Source organism: Equus asinus, chromosome 15 (genome assembly GCF_041296235.1).
Source record: "Equus asinus isolate D_3611 breed Donkey chromosome 15, EquAss-T2T_v2, whole genome shotgun sequence".
NCBI lineage: Eukaryota > Metazoa > Chordata > Mammalia > Perissodactyla > Equidae > Equus > Equus asinus.
This window is the reverse complement of record NC_091804.1, coordinates 34,129,319-34,156,014: the sequence shown is the minus strand read 5'-3', so window position 1 is coordinate 34,156,014 and position 26,696 is coordinate 34,129,319. Positions and strand designations below refer to the sequence as shown.

Genomic DNA, 26,696 nt, shown 5'->3' with positions numbered 1-26,696 from the left:
GTGGGACTTTCAGTGCTAAAACCAGTGCAGTTCTGGGCAAACCAGGATGGTTGGTCAGTCTACAAAACCAGTCCCGCTCATTCCCTATCCACTTTTTCTACTTTATGTTTTACTTCATAACACAGCACTCCTTGACACCTTATCATGCAACTCTGTTTATTTTCTATCTCAAACAGAACACCAATTCCTTGAGGACAAAGACTTTTCTTGTTCACTGTCGAATGCCCAGCACCTAGAAAAGAGCCTAGGATGCAGTCAGTGCTCACTACCTATTTGACTAATGAATCAAGGAATGAATTGATAAGACAAATTACACACATATAAAATGGAAAATTACCCAACAACAACAAAAAAACTATATACAAACCTATGTAAATCGAAATGGGAACACATATGTGATACAGTGCCAAGCAAAAAAGCAGGTCTCAAAATGGTAGGTGGACCAGGGATACCATCTTTGTAAAGAAAAAAACAATACATGCACGCACATGTACATTTGTGTATAGCCACAAAAAAAGCCTAGAGGGCCATGACCCAAGGCGACAGCGGGTTAGGTTATTTTTCATCCTTGTACCATTGTGTGAAACTTCTCATGGTGTTGCTGTTCACTTAATACTTAGGTACTAAGTCCAGGTGGGAACTTTGACACGCCCTTTGCCCAACATCACCTGCCCCCATCACCTTGACTGTGACCCCCCCCACCAGAGCAGCTCTCTGCTCCTGTCTCCTTTCTCTCCTCCACTACTGTCTTCTGTTTTTCTAGCCAGACACTGGGCATCAATACCTTCCCCTGACTCTTCAGGCCTATGGAGACCCCTTTGAACTCCCTATGGGTGGTCCAAGCCCCTCCATGGGCCCGCAAGCCTGTCCCTCCCCATAACTTGCCCTAGCCTAGACTTGCATCCCTCTGCCCCAACACTACATGGACCTGCTCACATTTCCCTGGACCTGCTGAATCGGGGTTGGGGGGGGAGCGGTCACAGAGTTCCCTCTCCTTGGAACACTCTCCCGACCAGTCTGGTCTGCTTGGCTAACCTTTTCATTTGTCCCCATCTGCCTTCCCTGGAAGCCTTGCCAGACCACCTCCTGATCCCACGACTCTTGCCCCCTTCTGTGCACCTGCTTCTGTTGTTGCACTTGTCTTCAGTCTACTGTCGTCTATTCATTTACACGCCTGCCTGCCAGGACATACCAATGACCTCCCAATGACAGCACACGCCAAGGGCCAGCTTGGTCTTATTTTGTTCCCACAATGCCATGGGTTAGGAACTATCATCATGACTGTTTTAAAGAGGAAGAAACTGAGGCATGGAGAGGTGAAGTGACTTGATCAAGACACACAGCTAGTAAATGACATAACTGGGATTTGAACCCAGGCAGCCTGAGCCAAAGCCCTTGGCCTGGCATTTCGGGAAGAAGTTAGGAATTCAGAAAAGGAAGGGTGGAAATTAGTGGTAAAGAAGTGAGGATATAGATTGGTTATTACGAAGGAAGAAAATTAGGCAGTTGAGAAGGCAAAGAGTTAGTTGAGAGAGAAGGAAGGAAAGGAGGAAGGGAGAGAGGAAGGAAGTTAGGAAGAAAGGAAATTACGAAAGAAGGAAGGGAGGGAGGGAAAGAAGAGTTAGGAAGAAAAAAGGAAGGAAAGGAATCAGGAAGGAGGGTGTTAGGAAGGAAAGGAAGTAAATAGGTAGTGAGGAAGGAAGTTAGCTAGGTAACTAGTTAGTCAACTGGGCAGACCAACAGGACCGCAGGCAGTTGTCCTGCTTGTGGTTGAGCCTCTCACCTGAATACTCTGGGTCCCAGCTCAGGTCCTGGAGAGCAGCCCCGAGCACAGCTCTGCCCTCCTGTTTCTCCGCATGGTCCCTCTGACCTGAAACCCAATCCTGACTTGCTGGAACAACTTTCCCAGTCAGGAGTGACCTGTCACCCACTCGCTGGGGCTCCTGAACCAGCTCAACCTCCCAGCCCTGCCAGCTGGGAGCAGGCTGGGAGCTGGCTGCAGGGCCTTCCGGTTATTAATTAACCGCTGGACCTGAGTCACAATGCTGGCTGCACCCACTGGCTCCTCCACAGACCCTGCCCTGGGGACCCTCTGAACTTTTAAAAGCTACTGCACAACTTAAGTTGTGTGACCTTGGGCAAGTAACTTCAGCTCCCGGAGCCTCGTGTAAATTTGTGATGATGGTGTGCGTCCTATGCCAGCCTCACTGCCTGACACTACTGGCACTCTCTTGATTTGAGCCAAAGCCTGCTGCCCAGAGCTCGCCCGCTCTGGCACTGCCCTTGCGCCATCCTGGGAGGAGAACCACGGCTGAGCTGAGACCCATGCCTCATTCTGCCCTTCAGAGACCTCAGGCTCAGGAACCAGCACTCCACTCTCCCCAGCTCGCATGGAAGGCAGGCTTTCTCCCCGTTGACCTGAAGTTGCCTAGACCGAGGATTCTAACTCAGGGCAGGGGAAGGGCCTGGTCTGCTGGACAGATGAGAAAAGCTCTGCCTAGTGACTGCTCCTCTGTAGGCAACTCAGAGTCCAGCTGCCACGCTGCTTCCTCCATTGCCTCTTCATTAAAATGTCAACTTCCCAGTCACTCCAGTGCTTTAAAAACTGGCTGCTCTACTGGGCTCTGGAGGAGCCCCGCGCGCCCCACTCCCCACCTCCAGCAACCACATCTCAGCATCTGGTCCCCGCCCAAAGAGGGGTGCAGCCAACCCAAGCGCCAGCAAATCAGGGCAGAGCCCCAGATCCCGCACCTTCCCAGGGCTGTAGCTGCTTCTGCTCCGCCCAGCTCCTCCTCCTCTGTACTCTGAAAGCCGGTTTTAAAAAAAACCCACATAATGGTATTGCATGGACTGTACCGAAGAATTCCAACATAGGGAAGAATGTGAAATAAAAAGCGGAAGCTTCTCCTCCAACCCCTCTTCAATCTCATTTCTAGAGGTACCTGCTGTGAACTAAACGGTGGCTTTCCGTCCAGACTTCTGTGTCAGCCCTAACCTATGCATCTGATACACTTTTTCCCCAGAAAAATGGGCCATATTATACATATTGTTCAGCAACTCACTTTTTTTCTCACACTTCTTTCCATGTCAGCATATAGAGAGTCAATGTTTTTTTAAAAAATCTGATTACATTGTAAAATGTGGGATTAATTTCCCTATCCCTGGTCCCTACTCGCTGTCCCTTTGCTGATGGATATTTAGGCTGCTACGTAGTGATTTCACAAAAATCCTAACAAGGCTGTAGGGAGCATCTTTGTGTTAATACCCTGTGGCCTTGTGCTGGTCCTTCTGTCTGATAAACTCCTGCAAGTGGGAGTGCTGGGTTAATTGTAACCTATCCACCAAACTACTGTAAAAAGCTGTACCAACTGACTTGGCTATCAGCAGCGCTTAAACTTGCCCTTTCCCCTCAATGATGTTGCAGAAAATAGCCAAGGCCATTCCCGCCGTGAGCCCCCTGCAGATACATGAGCCTCCTGCACATACGAATCTCTCCCCAATCTTCCTTCCGCTTCCCTCTTCTTTTCCCTTCCACCCTCCCAGTCTCTTCTCTCTCAGTCGGCTGGATTATGTTGTGTGGGCATGAAGGTCAAAGACATGTTCTCAGGGATGACAAAGGGAAACAAGAGACTGAGCCCATCGGAACCCACCACCATGCATATTCCCTCCCCCTTGACATTCCCCTTGCCACTTTTCTGTGCCTGGTCTGGCCACCCTCCCCCAGCACTATCCCCACCTGCATACACCCTCTCATACCTGTCGATTCATCCATAGGTAGAGGGAGTAATGGCCATGAGGTCAGTACAGAAAAACCTGTTACCCACATGGGCTGGGCGCAGAGTTCACACATAGGTCAGAGATGGGCCCCCAGTTTTCTTTTGGAAAAAAAGATTTTTAGAAAGTGATAAATGGACAAAATTTTAAAAATCAAATAGGACGATGAGGTGGATAATGATCAGTTCCTTGTCCTATGCCTCACCTTTTTAAGCTGCTTCCTTTGGTATTTACCTCCATGTGTCTTGATAGCATGATTATACTGCTATTTCTCCATCTTTCAGTTTTAAATACTATCCAGTGGCTTCCTTCCTACTACGGAACATGAATATTTAGATCTTGGCCATCCAAACACACACTTCTGCTTTTCCTAAAGTTAATTCATAATTGCCTCAGTTGATGGCTTGAAATATTGAATGCATGTACACACACGCACATATATAATTCTCTCTTAAACTCTCTGACAGAACTGAAAGTATCCTCGTAATACAATAATACATGTAGGTTTCAGTTTGATTTCTTTGTTTCTTTATTTTTCATAATTCCTGGAAGCCGTTCATCCCTCTGTTCTCACCTGGACAGTTGCTCAGTTGTCAACTTGGCCTTTCCTTTCCCATCACTCTGGAAATTCCCTTTGTCTCCTCATTCAATGTTTTGTTTCCTGGATCCTATGTTTTCCTCTTCTTTAAAAAATTTTTTTAAATTGTGGTTAAATCCACACAACATAAAAGTTGCCATTTTAACCATTTTTAAGTGGACAATTCAGTGGCATTAAGTATACTCACAATGTTATGCAACCATCATCATTATCTATTTCCAAAATTTTTTCATCATCTCAAAGAGAAACTCTATAGCCATTAAGCAATAACTCCTCATTCCCCCTTTACCCCAACCCCTGGTAACCTCTAATCTAGTTTCTGTTTCTATGATTTGCCTACTCTAGATACTTCATATAAGTGGAATCAGACAATATTTGTCCTTTTATGTCAAACAGCCAAACTATTTTCCACAGTGGCCACACCATTTTACATTCCCACCAGCAATTTCTCCACATCCCTGCCAACAATTATTATTTTCCTTTTTTTGTTGTTGCTGATTATGGCCATCTCAGTGGGTATGAAGTGGTATCTCATTGTGGTTGATTTGCATTTCTCTAATGACTAATGATGTTGAACATCGTTTCATGTGTTTTTTTAGCCATTTGTATATCTTCTTTGGAGAAATGTCTCATCAAGTCCTCTGCCCATTTTTTCACTTGGGTTGTCATTTTGTTTTAGGAGTTCTTTATATTTTCTGGATATTAAACCCTCATCAGATACACAATTTGCAAATATTTTCTCCCATTCTGTAGGTTATCTTTTCACTTTCTTGGTAACGTCCTTTGATGCACAAAAGTTTTTCATTTGGATGAAGTTCAACTTACCTATTTTTTCTTTTGTTGCTTGTGCTTTTGATGTCACGCCTATAATCCACTGTCAATTCAAAGGTCATAAAGATTTACTTCTATGTTTTCTTCTAAGAGTTTTATGGTTTTAGCTGTTATATTTAGGTCATCGATCCATTTTGGGTTCATTTTTGTATATGACGTAAGGTAAGCATCCAACTTCGTTTTTTTCACAATCCAACTGTCCCAGCACCGTTTGTTGAAGACACTGTTCTCTTCAGTCAAATGGACTTGACACTGTCATCAAAAATCAACTGGGCATAGACGTATGGATTTACTTCTCTATTCTCAATTCAATTCAATTGGTCTTTATGTCTGTCCTTATGCCAGTATCACACTATTTTCACTACTTTATCTTTGTATTAAGTTTTGAAGTCAGGAAGTCTGAGTCCTCCAACTTTGTTCTTTTTCAACATCGCTTTGGCTTTTGGGGGCCCCTTGCAATTCCATATGAATATGAGAATTAGCTTTTCCATTCCTGCAAAGAAGGCCACTGGAATTTTGATGGCTTTGCACTTAATCTGCAGGTCACTTTGGGTAGTATTGACATCTTAACACTGTTAAGTTTTCCTAGCCATGAACACAGACGTCTTTCCACTTATTTAGGTCTTTAATGCTTTCAGCAATGTTTTGTAGTTCTCAGTATTTGAGGCTTTCATGTCCTTGTTTGAGTCTATTCCTAGGTATTTTCTTCTTTTAGAAGCTATCGTAAATGGGAGTGCTTTCTTTTTGGATTATTTGCTGCAGGTGTATAGAAACACAAGTGATTTTTGTGTGTTGATCTTATATCCTGCAACTTTGTTTAATTTGTTTATTAGTTCTAGCAACTTTCTTGTGGGTTTTTCATAGAGTTGTCCCTTCGTACCTGCCAGGATTTGGCTCCAGGATCCCTGCAGATACCAAAATGAGTGGATGCTCACGTCTCATATAATATGGTGCAGTATTTGCTCATAACCTATGCATATCCTCCCATATATTTTGTCCTCTCTAGATTACTTATGATACTTGAGACAAAGTAAATGCTACATAAGTAGTCGTTATACTGTATTGTTTAGGGACAAACGATAAGAAAAAAAGTCTATATGTGTTCTGTGCAGATGCAACCATTGTAGGCCTTTGATTCACGGTTGGTTCAATCTACAGATGAGGAACTTGTGGATATGGAGGGTCGACTATATACAAGTTCACGACATCTACGAACAGAGAGTTTCACTTCTTTCTGTCCAAGTTGGGTGCCTTTTATTTCTTTTTCTTATCTAACTGTTCTGGCTAGAATTTCCAGTACAATATTGAACAGCAGGGGTGAAAGCGGGCTTCCCTGTCTTGTTCCTTATCTTAGGGAGAAAGCTTTCAGTCTTTTGCCATTGAGTATGATGCTAGGTATTTGTTTTTTTGGGTTTTATTTTTTGTACATGCCCTTTATCATCTTCAGGAAGTTCCCTTCTATTCCAAATTTTCTGTTTTTATTGTGAAAGGGTGTTGGATTTTGTCAAATGCCTTTTCTGCCTCAATTAAGAGGATCGTGTGTTTTTGCCCCCCTCATCCTAGTAAGGTGGTATATTACATAGACTGATTTTCTTATGTTGAACTACCCTTCCGTTCCTGGGATCTTCCTCTTTTTTGACTTACTCTTTCATTTTCTTTTTCTTCCTCTTCTCCGCAAAGGCCCCCAGGACATAGTTGTATATTCTGGTTTTAGGTCCTTCTAGTTCTGCTATGTGGGATGCTGCCTCAGCATGGCCTGATGAGCAGTGCTAGGTCCGTGCCCAGGTTCTGAACCAGTGAAACCCTGGGCTGCTGAAGCAGACCGTGCGAACTTAAGCACTTGGCCACGGGGCCGGCCCTCCTCCCCTTTCATTTTGATGGAGCATGTCCTCTAGTAGCTTCCTGAGGAAAGGTGCACAGGAGGTGGAAGTTGGACCTTGTATGTTTGAAAATGTTCTGCCTTCACATTTGATTGACATCTTGGCTGAGTACAGAATTCTAGGGTGGAAATAAGTTTCCTTTGGACACTGCTCCACTCTCTTGCTTCCAGCATTGCTACTGGGAAGTTCAATGCTATAGTGACTCGTGTTCCTTTGGATGAGAGCTGTTCTCTTCCCTCCGGAAGCTTAGATCTCCTTGATCTCATTAGTCTGACATCTCACAATAATGTAGCTTGGTGTCATTTCTTTTACATTCATTGTCTTGGGCTTTCCATGCGACCTTTCACTTTGGAGACTACTGTCTCTCCTCTCTGTGAAATTTCCTTTTTCAAAAGATTTTATATAGTTTTTTTTTTTTTTTCTGTTCTCTCTTATTGGCATTCCTATTAGGTGAATATTGGACCTCCAGCTAGGCCTCTAATTTTCTTGTTCATTTCTATTTTTCATCTTTGCCTCTTAGATTACTTTCTTGGCAATACCCTCAACTTTATCTTTCAACTCTTGTGTTGAACTATTTTATCTCTGCAATCACATTTTAAATTTCTGAAGCCCTTTCTTGTTTCTCTATCTTTCTTTTTCCTTTATAGCAGCGTAGTGGGTAGAGGATTAGCTTCTGACAAGTGGAAGGATCAACTCTTCCACTGTGATAGGGAGGAAAGAGGAAGGATGGATGGGGGGGGGATAGGAGACTGGCAGATGACATGGCAGGAAGGTGGGGGTATCCCTTCTGACGACTTCCATTTTCTCTGTGACATAGATGGTGAGGACGTCTATTGAGACAACAGGGAAGGCAATGGGGTAGGAGGTTTGTGGAGCATGGTAAGTGAAGTCATAGCGAACCCCCAAAAGACCCAGCCACTTCCTGGAGAGTTTTGAGGGTTCACATTGAAGCCACCAGAGACCATCAGTCAACCACAGCACCAATCTGCTCAATCAGCTAAGTTCCTGGTCAAGATGTGGAGATGATGGGCTCTTGGACAGCTCTGTGGTTGGTTTTCTTCTAGCCAAGTAGTCTGGAAGAGCAGCAGGGCAAAGGAATTAAGGATATTGACATGAAAGGGGCTGATGTGACTGAACATGGCATTTTGGCCACTTTCTCATCTGTTCACACCGTCTCTGGGAACCTTAACAAATTCTAACCATTCAGCTTGACATTTCCCCACCTGAAAGTTTAACGTTATTTTAAAAACTGGAGGCTTTGTTGAATTTTCTGCCTTGACCACTTATAAACTGTCAAGGATCAGGCCCTTTTCACACTGTTCTCTGGGGATTCCCATTGTTTCTGTTTCTCAATGTAGACCAGCATATCGATTTATCTTTATTCACTGTTTCTTATCTTTAAAATAGAATAAAAATCAGGTTATTTAGGACCCCCAACATCAAGAAGAATGCTTTATTCTCTTCAGTACTGGCACCATTTGATATTCCTTTTGTGTTTTCTGGATGTTTTACCTTGAAAATAGAAATGCACTCTGACTGCATATTATTCAGTTGTTCAAGTTTATTTATGTTGTTTCAATACATTGACAAACACACCACATTTTGTTTGTAACATTCTCCTTCAAGAGTCAAGAGTCACTTTATCTTAAACCAGAGAAGTCTCTTAAAGAACATACATGTGTGCACACACAAGCACACACACACACGAGGCAAGTACAAAAACGTTACTCCACCAAAGTGCATGTGAATGAAAGTGCAAACAGGCTTCATTTTCAAACTCTGGGATCATTCTCTCTGCTTCAAAAATTAAACAGAAATGTCCTCATGGCCCTAGGCCAGGGCTGGGCAAGCGCTGGGTGAGGCTGTGGGCCCAGCGTGTGTGGTGCCTGCTGCTGGAGAGCAGGGCAGAGGGCACACGGCACTGGGCATCAGCGCCAACTCCATCCCCTCACTGTGCTCCCAGTCAAGATGCAATGATCCCATTTGGGGACAGGATGAGGGTGAAGGGGCAGTGGGGTAGAGAGAAGGCAGATTTCTTTCTCCTTTTTATGATTTGGTTTCTTTCCAGAGAGTTTGACATTGGCACAGAAAGTGCTGAGGCCTCAAAGTTCGCAGGCCTGGGGGTCCTTTTCTCCAAGACCCTTAGTCCATCCTGCCTTTCCCGTAGGCAAGCACTAGGAGTGCGGTTGGCAGATCCACATGGCGAAGCTGTCCCAGCCCCGCCTCTTAGAAGCGGTGAGGTCCCACAGCACAGCTATGCATACTAGCTGCCTCCTCCTCATACCACAAAGCCCGTGAGCATCTCTCGCCAGTTTCAGAGAGGAGTGGACAAGGCCAAGGAGCTGGTGAGTTTTGCCACCACCCAAGCAACCAAGATAGAGGGGCTCAGACCTGCTCCTCATTACTCTTGGCCAGGGGGGCACCATCGCAACCTCTGTAAACCCAACCCCCAGCCAGAGGCACGGCCCGCTCGGCTTCCTCTCAGGAAGGTTGTGCTCAGAGCTGCTGCTAAGGGTGGAAAGGAAAGAAACATCTGAAGCCCTGTGGGAGTTCAGCTCAGGCAGCCAAACGGCTGCCCTGGCAAAGCTGTCTGCACCCATGTGAGCGAGGGTCTCCAACTGGGCTGGAGCAAGAATCAACAGAGCTTTGGGATTCCCACCTCTACAGGAAAGATAAAGCTTCATATTTAATTATAGCCCTTGACATTTTCCCAATACCAAGTTTCACATCTGCACCCTGTCAAACACTTCTGAGAGTGCCCTACACACACACGCACACACACACATCACATGACCTGGCTCCACACCCTGCAGACCCATCTCAGCACCTGGGGCCACTGGAGCTTGGCAGTTGCTCCTTACCTCCATGTGGGGCCTCTGACTCCACCCCCTCCAGGTTGGGAGGCGGGTGTGGCAGTGGCTCAGTGGAGGCTGGGTGCCCACTTGGACAGAAAGGTCAAAGTCCCAGAGCCCCAGGAGGCTCCCAGCTGGCAGTGCAAGACAGACTGCGAGTGGTGAGAAAAGTTTAAGGGACACAGAGAACTCAAAGATAGGAGAATTCACCTTCCCAACTCTCAACTTCAAGTGGGCTTTGTAAGACTCCTCAAGAGCAAGACATTCAAGGGACAGGTAGAATGTGATGTCATGGCGTGTGTATGCTAGACAGAGTGCTACCTGCCCCCGGCAGGAGGCCTGGCAGGCACGGGGCCCTCACCCCATGGCAGCATCTTGGCTGAGATCCATGGCTGCAGAAAAGGAATCTATGCCCAGCTTTGGGAGCCACCATGCCTGCTGGAGCTGCCGCTCTGGCCAAAGACCCCAGATTGTCTGATGTACCTTTGGGCTGGCCACGGCTACCTAGCTGGCCAGGCTGCTTCTTCCCAACACCTGACACAGGAAGGGTGTATGGGGAACATCTGTGGAACCTTAACCTCTGCCGCAGAGGTAAAACAGGCTCTAAACACCCACTGTGCTGGAAATAGGACTTGGCATGGCACACTAACATGCCACGTGGTCCAGAACCAGGCACGTTTAAGAAGGCATCTCGGCTCAGAATCCCCCAATTCTGGGCAAAAGGGAGAAAGGCAGTCAGAGACTCCCAGTGGATCCTATGAAAACATGTTTCTGAGGCTCACCCATCTAAGGGGGAAGAGCCAGTGGGGTCTGGCTGGGCCATGGCTGGGGACACTGCCCAGGAAACCAGGCAGCAGAATGAGGGCAGCAAAACCAGCAGACAGAAAAGGGAGGAGGTGTTTTTGAGTAAATACTTTTGCAGCAGGGTTACTTCCTGGTAGGAGGAAAGGAGACAAGGAAAGGAAAGCACAGAGAGATGCTGAAGAGAAAAGGGCCTCAGATCAGAGAACTCCCGTTCTACCAGACTGTTCTTAACTGCTAAGAAAAAGACCCAAAGAGTGATAAAACAAGTCAGCTGGAGATGTGGGGCTGCCATAGGCAGGGCCCCTCCAACCTACTCCACCAGTAAAGCTCCTCCAGCCCAGTCACACCCTCACCACTGTGCCTGGTGGTGGATGAGCTCCAGGACCAGGCAGCTAGGACCCCATCTCCCCCAGGGCCCGTCTGCTCCCATGTACCTTGTAGGAAGCAGTCCCGGAAAGAAGGACCACCCCTGGTAAGATAGAGATGGTGGCGGGGTACAGGTGGGATATGAGGAACTCAAGTTGGGAAGGAAGCATCAGCTGCAGACAGAGGCCCACCTGGGCTGGAGGAGGGCCCAGCCCGGAGCCAGTCACTTTAAGGTGTCATCGGCATTTTTGAACATGAGAATGGCGTTATAGATCTTCAAGGCTGGGCCCAGTTTGACGCTCATGATCTTCACAATGTCCGCCTGTGTCAGCAAAAGGAAGGCCTCGCCGTCAATCATCTGAGGGGGTGGGGGAGGGAGGCGGAAAGCGGAGAAAGTGGAGGGTCATGGGAAGGAGTGAAGGATAGGGAGGATGTGCATGGGAGTGGGGAGGGGAGAAAGAAAATTGGCGTGAAGGATACACGGGGAAGGGAAGGAGGAAGGAACAGGAGGAGGAAGGAAAAGGAGAAAGGAGAAGGGTGGGAGAAAGGAAAAAAGGAAGACAGCCATGGGGACAGAGAAGGAAAGAAAGACATCTACTGGCTCCCCCATGTTCACACACGCACACTCTTTGTCTCTTTCTGCTGACTGGTCTGGATTTCAGTGTGTATTTACATAACGTCTTCTGAGTCCTCACTGACAGTGGCTTCAAAAAATCTGCTCTTGCTGTCCCCAAAGGAACCCACCGGTCAATCTTAGCCCTGCCAACAGGAGACAAGTAGACACTGTGGGCATTCTGATGTGGTGCAGTATGAGGTGCACAGTGTTACCTGTGAGCTACTCGTGTGAGAGAGCAAGAGAAAGGGGGTGGGGAAGAAGAGAGGGAGGAAGACAGAGACAGAGAGAGAGAGATTTAATCTGAATCTAACTAAGCCTCTGGATCTAACTTCCAGTTTAGAGGAAATACAGGGGATAGTGGAACAAGTTAAGCAACACCACAAGGAAGCAATGAGATGAATCCAGAAGTGCACATTCTGCAAGAGTTTTTTCAATGTTATGAAAAAAAAAGAGGGGACTATTCTAGAAGAGCTACAATAACCCAAACCAATCATGTGGACCTTGTTTGGATCCTGGGTCAAAAACACCACCTGCAAAGGATATTCTGGGCACAACCAGGGAAACCTGAATACAGCCAGGGTATTAGGTGATATGAAGGCGTCACTGTCAAGTTGTTAGGTGGGATAACAATGGGGTGGTTATGCAGAGAAAGACTTTAGTTTTTAGAGATGCATGCTAAAGTATTCAGCATGAAACACCATGATGTCCATTATTTGCTTAAAATTACTTCATCTAAAAATAGGTGATGCAAACATGGAAACTGTTGATAATTGCTAATTCCAGGGGGTAGGTATCTGGGTATGGACAGGGAGGGAAGCCAGCTGTGGAGGAGGGAATGAGATGAAGAGAGCCAGGGAGGGAGTTGTGTGGGGCTAGGGATGGGGTCGGGGGTTGGGGGGTGGTGAGCAAACAGGGCGTGTTTCTCAGAGGGGTGGGTGCACGGCTGGGCTGGGGTGCGCTTGGGCAGAAGGACCACGTGGACCTGGTCCCACCATTTAGCCTGAAGAGGCTCCTCCTCTGGGTACCGGGACCCCTTTTTTTGAGGCGGCACCATCCTTCCTATGCCCAATCCTTAAGAATCATGGCAAATAAAACACTTCTACGGTGTTTCTTATGTGCCTGGTACTGTTCTCAGAACACTTTTTATATATTAACTCACTTAATCCTCACAACACCCCTTGAAGCAGTACCAGTGTTACCTTCATTTTACAGATGGGGAAACTGAGGCGGAAAGGCTAAGGAATTTGTCCAAGATCCACCTGGCTTTTAAGTGCTGGAGCTGTGATTCCAGAGCGTTTGCTCTTGACCACCGTGAGCGATAGAGAGGGGCTCCCATGCATGTGATTCCTGCCGCTCAGGGGGTGATGCCCCCGAAGCCTGGCCCCGCCTATGAGCCTCCCCACATCCAGCTCCACAGACTGAACTACAGATCCTCCCTGAATCACCGGCTGTTTTCTGCCTTGGACCTCTGTGCCCTGTTTCACCCCTGCTCGGCAGCCCTTCTCTCCGTCGGCCAGCTGAAGCCCAATGCTTCTCCCAACGTTCAGAGCTGCCCACTCCTTCCACTCTGCCTGGAGCAGAGTTCAACAGACTCCACGGAACTGTATGGGTTCGCTCACTTGTCTTCCAGGAGCGCCAGGTGGCCACTCACCTGCTATATGGCAGGTGCTCAGTAAACACTGAAAAGGTGAACAAAGGGGTCTCTGAGGGGTGGCAATGGGCAGGATGCCTCTCAGAGAGGCTGGCAACCTTACAGGTTAAACTGGGTCGGGGCAATGAACCCCACATCTGTCCTTCCAGCAGCTCTGAGAAAACAGCTTCCTGGTCCTTCACTAGTCACTAACCAAAGAAGCTCTGAAAGCTGGCACTTCTGATGGCTAAACACCTTCTAAAAACAAAGAAAGAAAACAAAAGCCTAATAGCTAAAAGTTCCTGATGAGATTATCAGTGTTATGCTTCCGTTCAAATACCCTAAGAAGACCTGTCAAGTGCAAATGGGCCTCCCAGGTCTAGCATCTGGGTTCAGTGAGTAAGTCCACGTCCCCATCCTGTCCATGCAGACGGCACCTCAGACAAGGAGATCAAGGGGGGAGCAGTTCCCACAGAGTCCCGCATTCCACTGTCTCTCCAGTGCCTCCCTGATGGGAAAAGAGCCCCAGATACCAAAAATTGTGTGGGGGACCCATCGGCCATGTGGCCATCCTGGGAGACAGGTCCCTTAGACCTACAGAGCCCTCTTGGCTGAGCTCAGGCAGATGTGTCAGTGCATAAACACCCAATTCCAGACACCCTGGGCCAGTTAGACTCGGAGGTTCCCTCTCAGTGGTTCCACTGAATCACAGACCCTGGTCCAGGAAGAGCTGGAACCAGCAGCCCTAAGTGGCCTTGACATCTTAAAGTTCAGAATATGAAGAAAAGGAACCCCAGACATAGTTAAATATGCAGCATGGATTTTTACAAGAACTCATTTATTATTATTCAGAAAACCCATTGGTGTGGTTCTTGTGCATGACCTGGACATTTCTCACCAGGTAACTGCCAAGGACCAGATTCTAGGTTCTTCGAAGCCAAGACTGGGGTTTGCGGTCTAGCAATTTGGGACTAAGTAAGGAGACAATGAGACTATTTCAGAGCATCAAGATATTGTACATGTGCTGGTGTGTATGGGGAGTTTTGGGCCATAAAATCAGGAAAAAGGTCATGTTCTGACCTTAAAGGTAGAGGAAATCAACAGAAAAATGGATAAGATGAGCCAAATGCAATAACCTACCCTAAGCAATAGCCCACAGTGCTATGGATAGGACCGGGGAATTTCCCAATTGAGGTAACCCGAATAGATCCTTAGAGAGCCACACATGGAATGTTTAACACAGGCTGAGCTAAAACCAAATCAATACTGTCAAAACTTGATTGAGGAGACTTCTACGCTGTCACAACAGAAAGGCACAGTCCACAAGGAACCCAAGAAAAAGGGACATCCAGGGGGCAGGAGGTCGCCAGTGTTTACCCACCTGCACTGTCAGCAGAGCTTGCCAGCCCCTCCCCGTCCTCCCATGATACCTGGCACACACCTCTCTCAGAGCCCTTACCACACTCTACCAGAAGCAGCAATTTACAATTCTGTCTCCCCTACACAGGGAGCCTTGAGAGGAGGAACTTCTGCGTCCTCATTACCTTATGCTGGGCCAGACACACAGTCAACATCAATTAATTATTTGCTGAATAAATTAAAAAATACACAAGAGCTACAATAAAGGTGACTAAGAGAGGACTGGGCAGACTTTCCTTAAGACCATCAGTGCTGACTACCAGACTGAACAGACTACCCGTAAGACCATCTACAAACTTTGCTCTAATTTCTTACTCATGAAGCATCGCTCTAAGGACTGGTCTGTGTCTCGGCTGGAGAGAATCTTGACCCATGTCTCTGACTGCCTGGAATGCATCAGTTCAGCCAGGGAGAGCCCACTCCCTGGAGTATGGTCCTTCCTGGAGAAATTGATGAGGTGGACCAGATCCTGGAGAAAGCGATCCTCAGCCCCTACAAAGGTGCTGCTCGACTCTGAGTCTCTACGGGATGCTGGGGGCCCACCAGCACACCTTCCCCATTTTGGGTGGTTGCTTTTTTCTATCACAGACAATGCTGAACTGAGATACGCAGATGTTCCTGGGAGAGACAGTCCTTCTCCCAACAAGTGGAGAATGCCAGAGACTACAACCCTTGGGTAGGTCTGCAGCTGGCTGAACAACTGCACTCAAACAGCATTGTTTTATGACCTGACGTCACCTAAAGGACGATCCCTAATGGGCGCCACATGGTTCTGCTCCGGCTCATTAAACATGCGTGGTGAGGGGCTGGCCCCGTGGCCGAGTGGTTAAGTTCGCGCGCTCCGCTGCAGGCGGCCCAGTGTTTCGTCGGTTCGAATCCTGGGCGCGGACATGGCACTGCTCATCAAACCACGCTGAGGCAGCGTCCCACATGCCACAACTACAAGGACCCACAACGAAGAATATACAACTGTGTACTGGGGGGCTTTGGGGAGAAAAAATAAAATAAAATCTTAAAAAAAAAAAAAAAAGGCAGAAATTTAAAAAAAAAAAAAACATGCGTGGTGAATACTTGGTTGAGGACACAGAAGGCTTAGTTATCAACTGTACAAGTTGAATGAGGCTGGACAGGCTTATTGGTATCAGAGATGATAGAATCAAGATTTAAAACAATGAGACTATGAAACCAACAAGGTAACATTTAATGGGGAAAAACGCAAAGTTTTTACATTAGGTTAATTTTTTAAAAACCAGTGGTACAAGTAACACACTGGAAAATTTGGTTAGACTATAATGGATAATTGATATAAAAGGCACTTGTGGACTTTCATAAACCCCAAACTGGTGTGATTTGGCTATAATAAAGCAAGTATAAACTGAAGTTTTGCTAACAAAAATATAGGGCTCAAATCTAGGGGAAGAGAAAACCACCCAAACGTCCATTAACAGGAACACTGTGCGATATTCATAAAATGGAGCACTACTCAGCAACAGAAACGAACAAAGTACTGGTGTACACAGTAACACGGATGACCCTCAAAAACGCTGCACTGAGTGGAAGGAGACAGACACAGAAGAGTACGCGCCATATGATTCCATGTACATGAAGTTCAAGGACAGATAAAACTAATCTTTGGTGCTAGAAATCAGAACAGTGGTTGCCTATGAGGGTGAGGACTCATGAAAGGGCCAAGAAAGAACTTTCTGGTATGATGGAGATGTTTGATATCTTCATTGAAGTATCAGGTTCAGAGTGTATACATTTCACAAAACTTGTGGAATTGTATTTTCAAGACATATGCATTTCACCCCATGTAAATTTTATCTTCATTAAAAAATATCTAGGTGTCGGTTCATCAACTGTAACAAATGTACCACTCTGGTGAGTGATGCTGATAAACAGGGAGGCTGTGCACGTGTTGGGGCAGGGGGCTATATGGAAAAATCTTTGTACCTTCCTCTTAGTTTTGCTGTGAATCTAAAACTGCTTTACAAAAAATAGTCTTTTTAAGGGGCTGGCCCCGTGGCCGAGTGGTTAAGTTCGCGCGCTCCGCTGCAGGCGGCCCAGTGTTTCGTTGGTTCGAATCCTGAGCGTGGACATGGCACTGCTCATCAGGCCACGCTGAGGCAGCGTCCCACATACCACAACTAGAAGGACCCACAACGAAGAATATACAACTATGTACCAGGGGGCTTTGGGGAGAAAAAGGAAAAAATAAAATCTTAAAAAATAGTCTTTTTAAAAGCAAAAACTAAAAACATCTAGGGCAGCCACAGCCTAGTGTGTTCTGTGTTGGTCAGAGGGCATCTGAAACATGGGGTAAAGCTCTGAACACACATATTATGGTAATCTTTTACCAACCCAGAAGGCAAGCACGAGAATGGGGAGGAGTTTGGGAGCTCTACCACACAAGGATCCGACGAAGAACCTGGCTGTGTTGGGCCTGGATAAAGAGATTCTTCCAGGGAAAGAGGAGCAAAGTCCTTTCTTATGGGCACCTGACCTGGGCGGGAACAAGACTAGACTTTCCTGGGTGAAGGGAGATGTGTGGACTCTTTGTAAGGAAGACCTAAACAACCTCAAAGATCCCTTCCAGTTTCAAACTCTACAAATTAGGAGGGTCATAACAAAGTTCTTTATTTAAGGACAACTACACAATAGTTGTCCATTGTATTGACTGAGCCCTCATTGTATTAGGCCTTCTGGTATAGTGACATGGTTCATATATTACTCTATAGTATTGCTATATAGTAATATCTATGCTAGTGACATAATTATGCCAGACATTCTGGAACAACGGCCTATTCCTCATTTCTAACACTCACAATGGTCCTGCAAGGTAGCCATCATTATACTCATTTTATCTCCATTTTACAGATAAGAAGATGTAGACTCAGAGAGAGTAAAGAGCTCAAATTGGGCGGAACTAGGATTCAAAACCAAACTGTCTCTAAAGTGAGGGTTCTTTTATCTACAACTCCGGCTTCTTATCTTTGGTAAGCTCTTGGGTCTTGATTTTAAGTGTATGTGAGGATCCTTGCAGTAAATGGCAATATCCATGCCATTCAAAATACGCTTTAAATTTACTGACTGTACTGTTGAAGCTAAGTTTGGAAAACAAAAGTCTGGGCAGAGAGGAGAGGGGTGAATGGAGTCCTGTCTTCACAATGCCTTCTCCTTCTTGAGGATGGTCTGAACGCAGAGGGTTTGCAAACTGGGCCTCGGTCTATACCAGATTTTTCCCAGAGATGTGGGTCACTATGACTACTCTCATCCAGGTGGGACGACAGAGAGCCCTCCCTAGCTGGTGGCAGTGCTGATGACGGCACTGCTTCCTGCCATCTCAGTGACGGTGACCCTTCTGTCCCCACTCTGCACTTGCGCCTTACCTCATCTTTGAAGAGTTGTGCTTGGTCCTCACAACCTGTCAAGGTCTGAACGAAGCTGAAGACCTTGGAAACCAAAAAAGACATGTTGCTAAGGGGACAGGGGCTTGGGAGTGTAGAGGAGAGGTGGGCCCACATGGCCATGGTGGCTTCTAGGCTATGACAGGGTTGCTTTTTCTTATCAGCCCAAGAGGATCCTTCCGTCTCTGTGCTGTTGGGTGTGCAAGGTGAAGTCCCTTGCTCTTGAGGTCCAGGGCTGAAGCCTGTCTCTCCTGCTGGATCTCCAGCTGGACTAGCAGCATGTCTCTCTCCCTATCCACCAGGATGGGCCCATCAGACAGGCTGTTAGTCAGCCCTGCTGGGCAGCTGGGAGGGACCATGGAGCAGAGGGGTGAGCAGGAGGTAGTGTCAGGAGCAGCGCTGGGCTCTGCTTGGGGAGGGCCTTTCCTGAGCCCTCCTGTCAGGGCGTGAAGAGAGGGTAAAGTAGGGGAGGAGGGAGGGGGAGGGGCCCTGCACCTCACCTCATCGATGGTCCACTTGGTGACTGTGGAGGCCGAGATGCCCGCCACTCCTGGCAGGAGCTTGCAGTGCTGCTCCCAGCACACTGAGAGTGAACGGTCAGGGTGGGCCGACAGGGCCGACATGAAGAGGGACTGGTGCATGACATCGGTAGTCAGTGCTAGAAAGCAGAGGCAGAGGCTGGCAGGCCAATGCTGAGCACTAATGTGGTCCCAGAAGCCCGCTCATACCCATACCGCTCGGGAGGACCTTGGCCCCCTGCTGATAGTCTTGCAGAGCCAAGAGGGTGATGTAGGTCTGACTCCTCACCCCGTGCTCACTCCCTCTGGTAAAGCTGGTTCCTCACTTTAAGGACTCTCAGGTCAGCTGTTTGGAATGACCCTACCGCTGTCTCTCTGAGGCTGCATCACCCTGGGCCCTATAAGGATGCTCTCTTGGAGATCCTGCAGCATCCTCGAAAACACCATTCTTTAGATACCTTGCATCAAAATGGCCCCCAACATCCAAGCAAGCTCAGCTCTGACATCAGAAGCCCATTTTGTTTGTTCTCCTTTTCCTACGACCTTTTGGGACCCAAACAACTCTCGCAGAGCCAGGGTGATTCTGATTCTCAAACAGAATCACCCTGCCCCGTCTGAAGCCCACCTCTCTAGCCACTGCCACTGCCTCAAGCTCCATTCCTTTCCCTTGTTCCCCAGCCTGGTCTAGTTCGCTACCTGCATACCGGCCCCCTGCCTACTCTGGTCCCTAGAAAGTGATCCATGACCCACCCGCCAACTCCATATTGCCTGTCACTTTGCTTCCTGATGTGTTCTTGGAATCCCTGGCTCCTGACCTTCAGCCTCAAGGCTGCTGTACGAGCTGAGGAGTGACGCTGCTCTGCTCGCCTCCTCCGTGGCCAGGACTGGCGCTCCCCGACTTGGAGCTCACCTACTTCTGGCGGCTCTGACAAACCTTGCCCCTATCCACCTTGCCAGCCTTGGCTGGCTTTGGGCCACGTGGTCACTGTCCCACGGGTAGTCCAGGAGAGCTGGCTCTTTCCTCTTCACTGGGTGCTAATTCGAGACGTGCGGATGCAGCAGTCCGCTGCCCTCTTCTCACAGGCCCTCCCCTGCTCATCACGGATTGTCCTTCCCTCTCTCCCCTTAGCTTCAGCCTCTCACCCTGACTCCTCGGCACCTCGCCATTGTCCTCAGAGCCTCTCAGATGGCATTCCCAGCCTCACGGACTGTTCTTCTGTGGCTCTGCCTGCCTGCTGCCCTCTCTGCTCATCCTCCCAAACCCGGGCTCCTCTCACACTCCGAAAGCTCCACTTCAGCACCACCAAGGAGCCTGCTACCTCTGCCCAGCGCAGCCAGCTCTCTCAGCATCCATTTGGGTGCATCCAGATCTCCCAAGACAGTCCCCACCACAAGCACTTTACCTATCTGGCCGTGAGTTTGGCCCCCTGTCCTCCCAGGTGCCTCTCTATGACGCTCTGTTTCTGGCTCTATGTACCTGGTGAGGGACTGGGGGACAACGCCAAGTCTGTGGGGAGCCTGCTCCTTATCTTTCTTCCCCGGAACCCAGGACAGGAGCGCCCACAGGCAGTCACAGTGTCTCATCCAACTGCCAATCACTCAGCTGTGGGTCAGAAACAGTTCCTCTTGTTCTTTTTTTTTTTTTTTGGTTTATAAACAACAGAAATTTATTCTCACGGTTCTGGAGGCTGGGAAGTCCGAGATCAAGGCGCCTGCAGATTCTGTGTCTGCTGAAGGTCCACTTCCTGGTTCACAGACGGCCATTTTCTCGCTGTGTCCTCACGCGGCCGAAGGCGTGACGGAGCTCTCAGGAGCCTCTTTTATGAGGGCACGGATCCCATTCATGAGGGCCCCACCCTCATGACATAACCACCTCCCAAAGGCCCCACCTCCAAACACCATCACACTGGGGATTAGGTTTCAACATATGAATGTTTTCTTTGGAGGAAGATTTGCCCTGAGCTAACTGCTGCCAATCCTCCTCTTTTTGCTGAGGAAGACTGGCCCTGAGCTAACATCTGTGCCCATCTTCCTCTACTTTATATGTGGGATGCCTACCACAGCATGGCTTGCTGAGCAGTGCCATGTCCCCATCCGGGATCTGAACCGGTGAACCCCAGGCCGCCAAAGCGGAAGGTGCTCACTTAACCACTGTGCCACCAGGCCAGCCCCCTCAACATACGAATTCTGAGGTGACACAAATATTCAGTCTATAGCACTGCTATTATCGGAAGTTACAAACATTTGCTGGACCAGCACTATGGAAAAGCTGGGAGAGCCAGGGGGAAAAAATGCACAGCACAGTGAAAACATACAGTGGACTCAGAATCTGGAGGTGGGGTCAGTGCCTTACTAATTTGCTCTTTAATCCCAGGCAAGGAACTTAATACGGGTCTCAGTTTCCCCATCTGTAAATGAACTGGTTGGGTATGGAAATCTCTGTGGTTTCCTCTTGTTTTTACAAACACTCATGGGCTGAAGAGCCCCGTGAGCAGGGCAGGCACACTGGAGTCCTGTTGTCTCCAGGCAGCCTTCCCCACAGAGCTGTGTACCAACAAACCCCAGAGCCCATCTGAGGAGGTCTACCCATGGATGTGTGGGGAGTCTCTTCTGGAACAAAATCCAGAGCAACCAGTGTCCCCTCTGTGTGGGAGCCAGCTGGGAGAGCAGGGGAGCCCTGCACAGAGGTCAGAGACCTGGGCTCTGTCTCCTGCTCTGCCCCTGAAGTGACTGGTGGCCTTGGGTGAGCCCTCTCTGGGTCACAGCCTCAGCCTCTGGAAAGACAACTTCCCAGTTCTCAGGGTAATTCTGGAATGAACACAGTAGGCAAGCACCCTCTGGTGGTCAGAACTGTGGCCCTGCAATGGAAGCTGACCAGGTGTACCACGGGTGGACAGAAGTGGCGCCCACTGCATTCCCATCCCCTGAAGTCCTCCCTCTGAGGGCCTGGAGGCTGGCCAAGACCCTCCTCACTCAGGCCTGAGGCTGTGGAACTGCCCTCTGTTTCCACCACAGGGAAGAGTACAGAACAGCAGCAAGAAGGAGTGAGGCAAGAGATCAGGACTAATAACAACTCCCACAGGTTACTGGGCACTTTATATGGACCCCGCCTTTAAGCCTCCCATCCCCGTTTAAGATTGACACTGTTATCATCAGTGTTTTACAGACGAGGAAGCTGAGGCTCAGAGAGGTGGCGTCACCTGTCCAAGGTCTCACAGCCTGTGAAAGGCAGTCTGACTTCAGGACTGTCCTTTTACTCGTGTGGTCTATACTGCCCAGGCTACAGAGGTTGTTCCTGAAGAACTGGACTAGCTTGGGTCCTGCCCAGAAACTGCAATGAACCAGGTGATTTCTCAAGGTCTCTTCTCACCTTAGAATGATGTGCATTCAGCTCACCTGAAGCAAGATTCTCAGCGTCCCTGCTGTGTCTCAGGCCCTGTGCTGATGGCTGAAGACGTAAGATGAACCTGTCACCCAGTGGAGGGCTCAGTCACCTTGTCCCTCCCATTGGAGCACGCTATGGGCTGAACTGTGTCCTTCCAAATTCACAGCACCTCACAAGGTGACTGCGTTACCTTTAAAGGGTGGTTTTAAAGGGGTGGTTAAGGTAAACCGATGCCACCAGGGTGCGCCCTAAGCCAGTCTGACTGACATCTTTATAGGTGGGAATCTGGACACAGAGACACCAGGGGCGCACGCACACAGAGGAAAGACCAGGTGAGGATACGGCGAGAAGATGGCCATCTGCAAGCCAAGGAGGAGGGAGAGACCAAATCTGCTGACACTTTGATTTGGACTTTCAGCCTCCAAAGCGCGAGAAAATAAATTTCTGTTGTTTCAGCCCCTCGATCTGTGGTGCTCTGTCATGGCAGCCGAGCTGACTCACAGGAAGGGGTCGAGAAGTGGACTGACATTGGGCTAGGTGCTTTCTGTCTATTAAACCAGCAGCACGTGGCAGGAGAAGTCAGACCCAAGTTTAAACCCCAGCTCTGCCCTTACAAGGCAAATGACCTTGGGCAAGTGACTTCACTCTCTGAGCCTCCCATTCCCCTTCTCTAGAAGGAGAGCACGGTATCCACATTGCAGGGTGCTTGTGGGAGTCAGCCAGAGTGGATGTGCTTTTCATATACAGTGCTTTGCCCATAGTAGGTACTCAGTAAATGGTAGTAGAAGGCACTATTACTTTACGTAGTTGACACCTGAAAGGCAAGCATTATTCATGTTTTCAAAGGAGGAGACTGAGGCTCAGAGACGTTACGTGAGTTGCTCAAGGTCACACAGCTAGAAAGTGACAGCGATGCCTCCCTCCCAGGAAGCCTAGAATTGAGAATAGCAGAGCCGGGAGCATCATCCTGCCCACGGTAGAAAACCAGAGGCCCAGAGAGGCTCTGTGCCTTTCCCGCAGACTCACAGAAAGGCTGTGGGTGAAATGGGGCTGGAACCTAAGGTCACTCCAGGCTGCATCCCGTGCTCTGCCACTGCTCTATGCTCCCCACGTATCTCAGCCTTCCTTCCAGCTTCTCCCCCTCCAGGCCCTCCGGCGACTCACCCCACCAACAATTACTAAGCACTCATGGTAAACACTTTGTGGAGGGCAGGAGGTGACCTGGGACTCACTCGGGAAATCTTCCTGCGGGATCTTCTGATACTTTGGAGGGCGTCCAATCCTGGAGAGAGAGGGACCAGGTCCGTGGCAGGGACTCAGTGCCTGGCCTGGCCCAGGAGGACACGAGGCCCTGCACCCTTGCCCTCCGCACCGGCCATGATGGCGAGGCTTCTTCCTTAGGGAGAAGCCTGAGAGGTTCCTCTTACGGGCCGAGGCCTCCGAGTCGGACAGCTCCGCCTTCAGCCGGGTCTGGTTCCTCTCGGCCAGTGGGCAGCCCGAGAGGCAATGGTGAGCTGTGAACTTGCCTGTCACGTGGCCAGAGCCGTCACAACCAGGAGTGGGGCACTTCCTGGAGAAGGAGGCGGCTTCAGTTAGGCTAAATCCACTGGTTCCTACTCAGCCCTTCCCAGCCCTAGCTCCACTGGGAGAGCGTCTCGGTGAGCCCTGCTCAGCTGGGCGCACACAGCAGGTGGAAAACAGACCCTCTCTGAACAATGCCCGAGGCCTCTTAGCAGGAGCCCTCCGCTCACCGGTGGTGAAAGCTGTATTTGGAGGTCCTGGCGTGCGGCAGGCGCTGACAGCTGAGAGGAGGACAGTCCCCAGCGGAGGCAGAGCTGGGCTCTCTCGGTCCTGGAGGAGCAGGAGGAAGAGTCAGCATAGGGTCCTGGGGTGGGGAGGGAGGAAGGGAGGGGAGTCTCCCCGGGAAGGTCAGCACTAGGAACTAGTGCCCCTGGTACAGGGCCCTGAGCCAGGCTGACGTCATTGCCTGCTGCTGGCTCTCTGCCCCTCTCTGGGGAATGAGGGCTTGGCTCTCACACACTTCGTTGAGATAGCAGGCCATGCCCTCTGTCTCAGAGAGGAGAACCCTAGGGGAGGAGCTCCACTCAGAGCTGGTGGGGGCACAGCTATACCTTAGAAGCCACATCAGGCAGATTCATGCTATTCTCTCTGTTTCCCTGTGTCCATCCCCAAGATTCTGGTAACTTTTTAGGCTCTGCTCACGCTTGGAGAATAATCGACTGTGAGACAGATGTGGTGGCAGCAGGGAAATAAGGGGGGATCCTGGGGGTGAGAACTAGGGCCGAGCAGTCCAGTGACCTGACCTCTAACCCCTGCCTGCGTAAGGGACAGAGTTTTATTGAAGGGAGCCAGCATCTCCTTAGCAAACCCAATGCCTGCTCTGTGTGGCTCTGCTAGACGCTGAGAGAACTGCCAGGTGTATAACCACCTTCTAAGCACATGCTCCCAGGTGACCTTGCCCCCTCACACCTCAATACCCCAAACCCAACAAGTGGGGAAGCCAGAAGCACTGCCTAGTGTGGCAGAGAGGGAGGATGGGGGTCCCAGAGCTCACTGTGAGCACTGGAGCCTGCAGCATCAGACCTGGGCATGACGGTCAGAGCCCCCAGGGCAACCTATAGGAGGGAAGTTGTCAGAGCTGGGGGGCAGGGTGGGACAGCAGAGGGAAAGGGTCAGAGGGTCCTAGCGGTACACACGGAGAGGAGGCTGCAGGGGATGCCCTGTCTTCGAGCACCAGCCCGCCGGGTGGATGTCTGGGTGGTCAGCGTCAATCCAGAAGTCATAGGCATGACTCCAGCCATCAAAGTGGAGCTAGGAAGAAAAGGTCCGTGGAGGTCAGGCATTCCTCGTGGAAGGGGCCCAGATGAGCCGGGAGGTCCTCCAGGCTCCAGGGGCTCTCCCCATCCCTAGGGCCTGTCAGAAGCAAGATTCTGGATTGGAAGAACCAAGGGGCCAACCCCACGCAATCCATCTTGGCTGCCACATTTTCCAAGGGCTTCACTCATTAAGTTACTGGCTTCTCCCATCAATCTGTGGGTAGGACAAGTCTTATTAGGCCCATTTTACAGATGAGAAGGTTAAAGCTCAGCGAAGGGAAAAGACTTGCCAAGCCTGCAAAGGTAAGTCCCAGATGAGGCTAAAATGAGATCCAAGATCTTCGGCCTCAAGTTTAGAGCTCTCTTCCCCACAACGTGCGGCCTGCCTTATGTCTGGCTCAGGCCATGCCCTTGACCTCTAACCAGTGCACAGAATTCCTGCCCAATTGGCCTGTCCACTCCCCCAGCCTGAGGGTCCTGGAGCTACCTTTATCCTATGGTCCTCCACATCCTCCACGCTGGCCACACGAATCAGAGCTGGGTTCCTGCGGTCCACGGCCTCCAGCTTCATGTTGACCAGGAAACTGTGCGGGGGGCGCTGCAGGGGGACAGCAGCCTTCGGGCCCAGGCCCACCTCAGCAGAGCTGAGGCCCCAAGAAGGGAGCCCTAGTGCTGTGCCTGGGAAATTGTGGTCTGCCAAAGGGGGAGGCCAGGGCCCCATTCTGGCTGGCCAAGGGTTCCATGCCTTACTGAGCTCTGCTCTGGGAGCAGGGAGAGCCGACTCACCACCTTGAAGGCCCAGGTGGGCACGGCAGAGGCCCCAGTTTCTTCCAGATATTTCTCCCAGCAGAAGCTATCAGGGTCTGGGTAGTCTGGAGGAGAGCAGGAGAGCACTGTCTAGGCACCCAGGCACACAGGGGGAGCTCTCTGCTCCCAAGCAGGACCAGGAGCACAGAAGGGAGCGAGGCCCTTGGAGTACCATCTCCCCCCCATCACCACAGCCAGTTCCTTGGAGGGGGCTCCTGAGGCAGGAGGCAGAGGGGTGCTAATCAGAAACAAGCATGTCACCACCTCACATTCACAGGGCTGCCTGGGAACCCTGGTTCCCACCCTCTACTGGGCCCTATTGCTCCAGCTCCAGCCCAGCCACATCTGTACCTCTACTGTCCATAGGCCAGCCTAATGCTCCCTAAGGGAAGGACCCTTCCGTCACTCGGGACCCCTGCTCCCTTGCTGAGGGGTCATCTAACTTTCTTCCCTTGAACCTCAGTGGAGTCAGGGGTTGACAGGCCTCTCCTAAAATCAAAGGGTTCTAAACTCCCGGCAGAGATGAGGCTCCAGGGTACATCTGCCCCCTCATCCTGACCCTAAAGACCCAGCTAATGAGGTCCTGGTAAGGGATCAGGGGAGAGGGATATGGGGCCAGGCCCAGGAAGGGGCGTTTGCTCGGACTGCAGGGTCACCTTGTGGAGGGGTGAGGGGCTTTCCTTGCTTCTGGCACCAGCCCACTGGGTGGATGTAGGGGCTGCTGGGATCACACCTGCAACCCAAGAATACTTCACTGTCCCAGGTGAATCTCTGAGGCCCTGAGCCTGCCGTCCTATGACAGCACGGCTTCAGGGCCCACTCTCATCCTACTTCCTAGTGAGAGCTACACAGAAGGCCGAGGAGAAAGTCAGAAAACTGCAGCATTAACTGAAAACTCTAATACCACCATAACATCTAAGGGAAAATCATGAACACAGGAGTTTGCTCGTCTTAACTTTGGTATTTTCAGAT

The 26,696-nt window shown here is 49.6% G+C and overlaps 1 protein-coding gene across 12 annotated transcripts in view; it reads right to left on the bottom strand.

Moving 5' to 3' along the window:
• Positions 1-26,696, bottom strand: part of LOC106834351 (L3MBTL histone methyl-lysine binding protein 1) — a 69,166-nt gene that overhangs the window by 21,342 nt on the left and 21,128 nt on the right. For 2 of the 12 annotated variants that reach the window (XR_006513847.2, XM_070485957.1), the window contains exons 13-20: positions 26,381-26,457; positions 25,704-25,789; positions 25,405-25,515; positions 24,798-24,912; positions 23,832-23,931; positions 23,313-23,650; positions 18,678-18,835; positions 18,160-18,222 (exon numbers count right to left, since the gene is read on the bottom strand). Coding sequence is in view for 10 of the 12 variants with exons in the window: in XM_070485957.1 (XP_070342058.1) it covers positions 18,160-18,222; positions 18,678-18,835; positions 23,313-23,650; positions 23,832-23,931; positions 24,798-24,912; positions 25,405-25,515; positions 25,704-25,789; positions 26,381-26,457 (1,048 nt within the window). In the remaining 2 variants the exon portion in view is untranslated. Of the gene's footprint in view, positions 1-1,783; positions 1,970-8,626; positions 11,464-15,949; positions 16,963-18,159; positions 18,223-18,677; positions 18,836-20,372; positions 20,513-23,312; positions 23,651-23,831; positions 23,932-24,797; positions 24,913-25,404; positions 25,516-25,703; positions 25,790-26,380; positions 26,458-26,696 lie in introns of those variants that run through there. The other 10 variants (XM_070485960.1, XM_044748108.2, XM_070485958.1 and 7 more) reach the window with 9 other exon arrangements.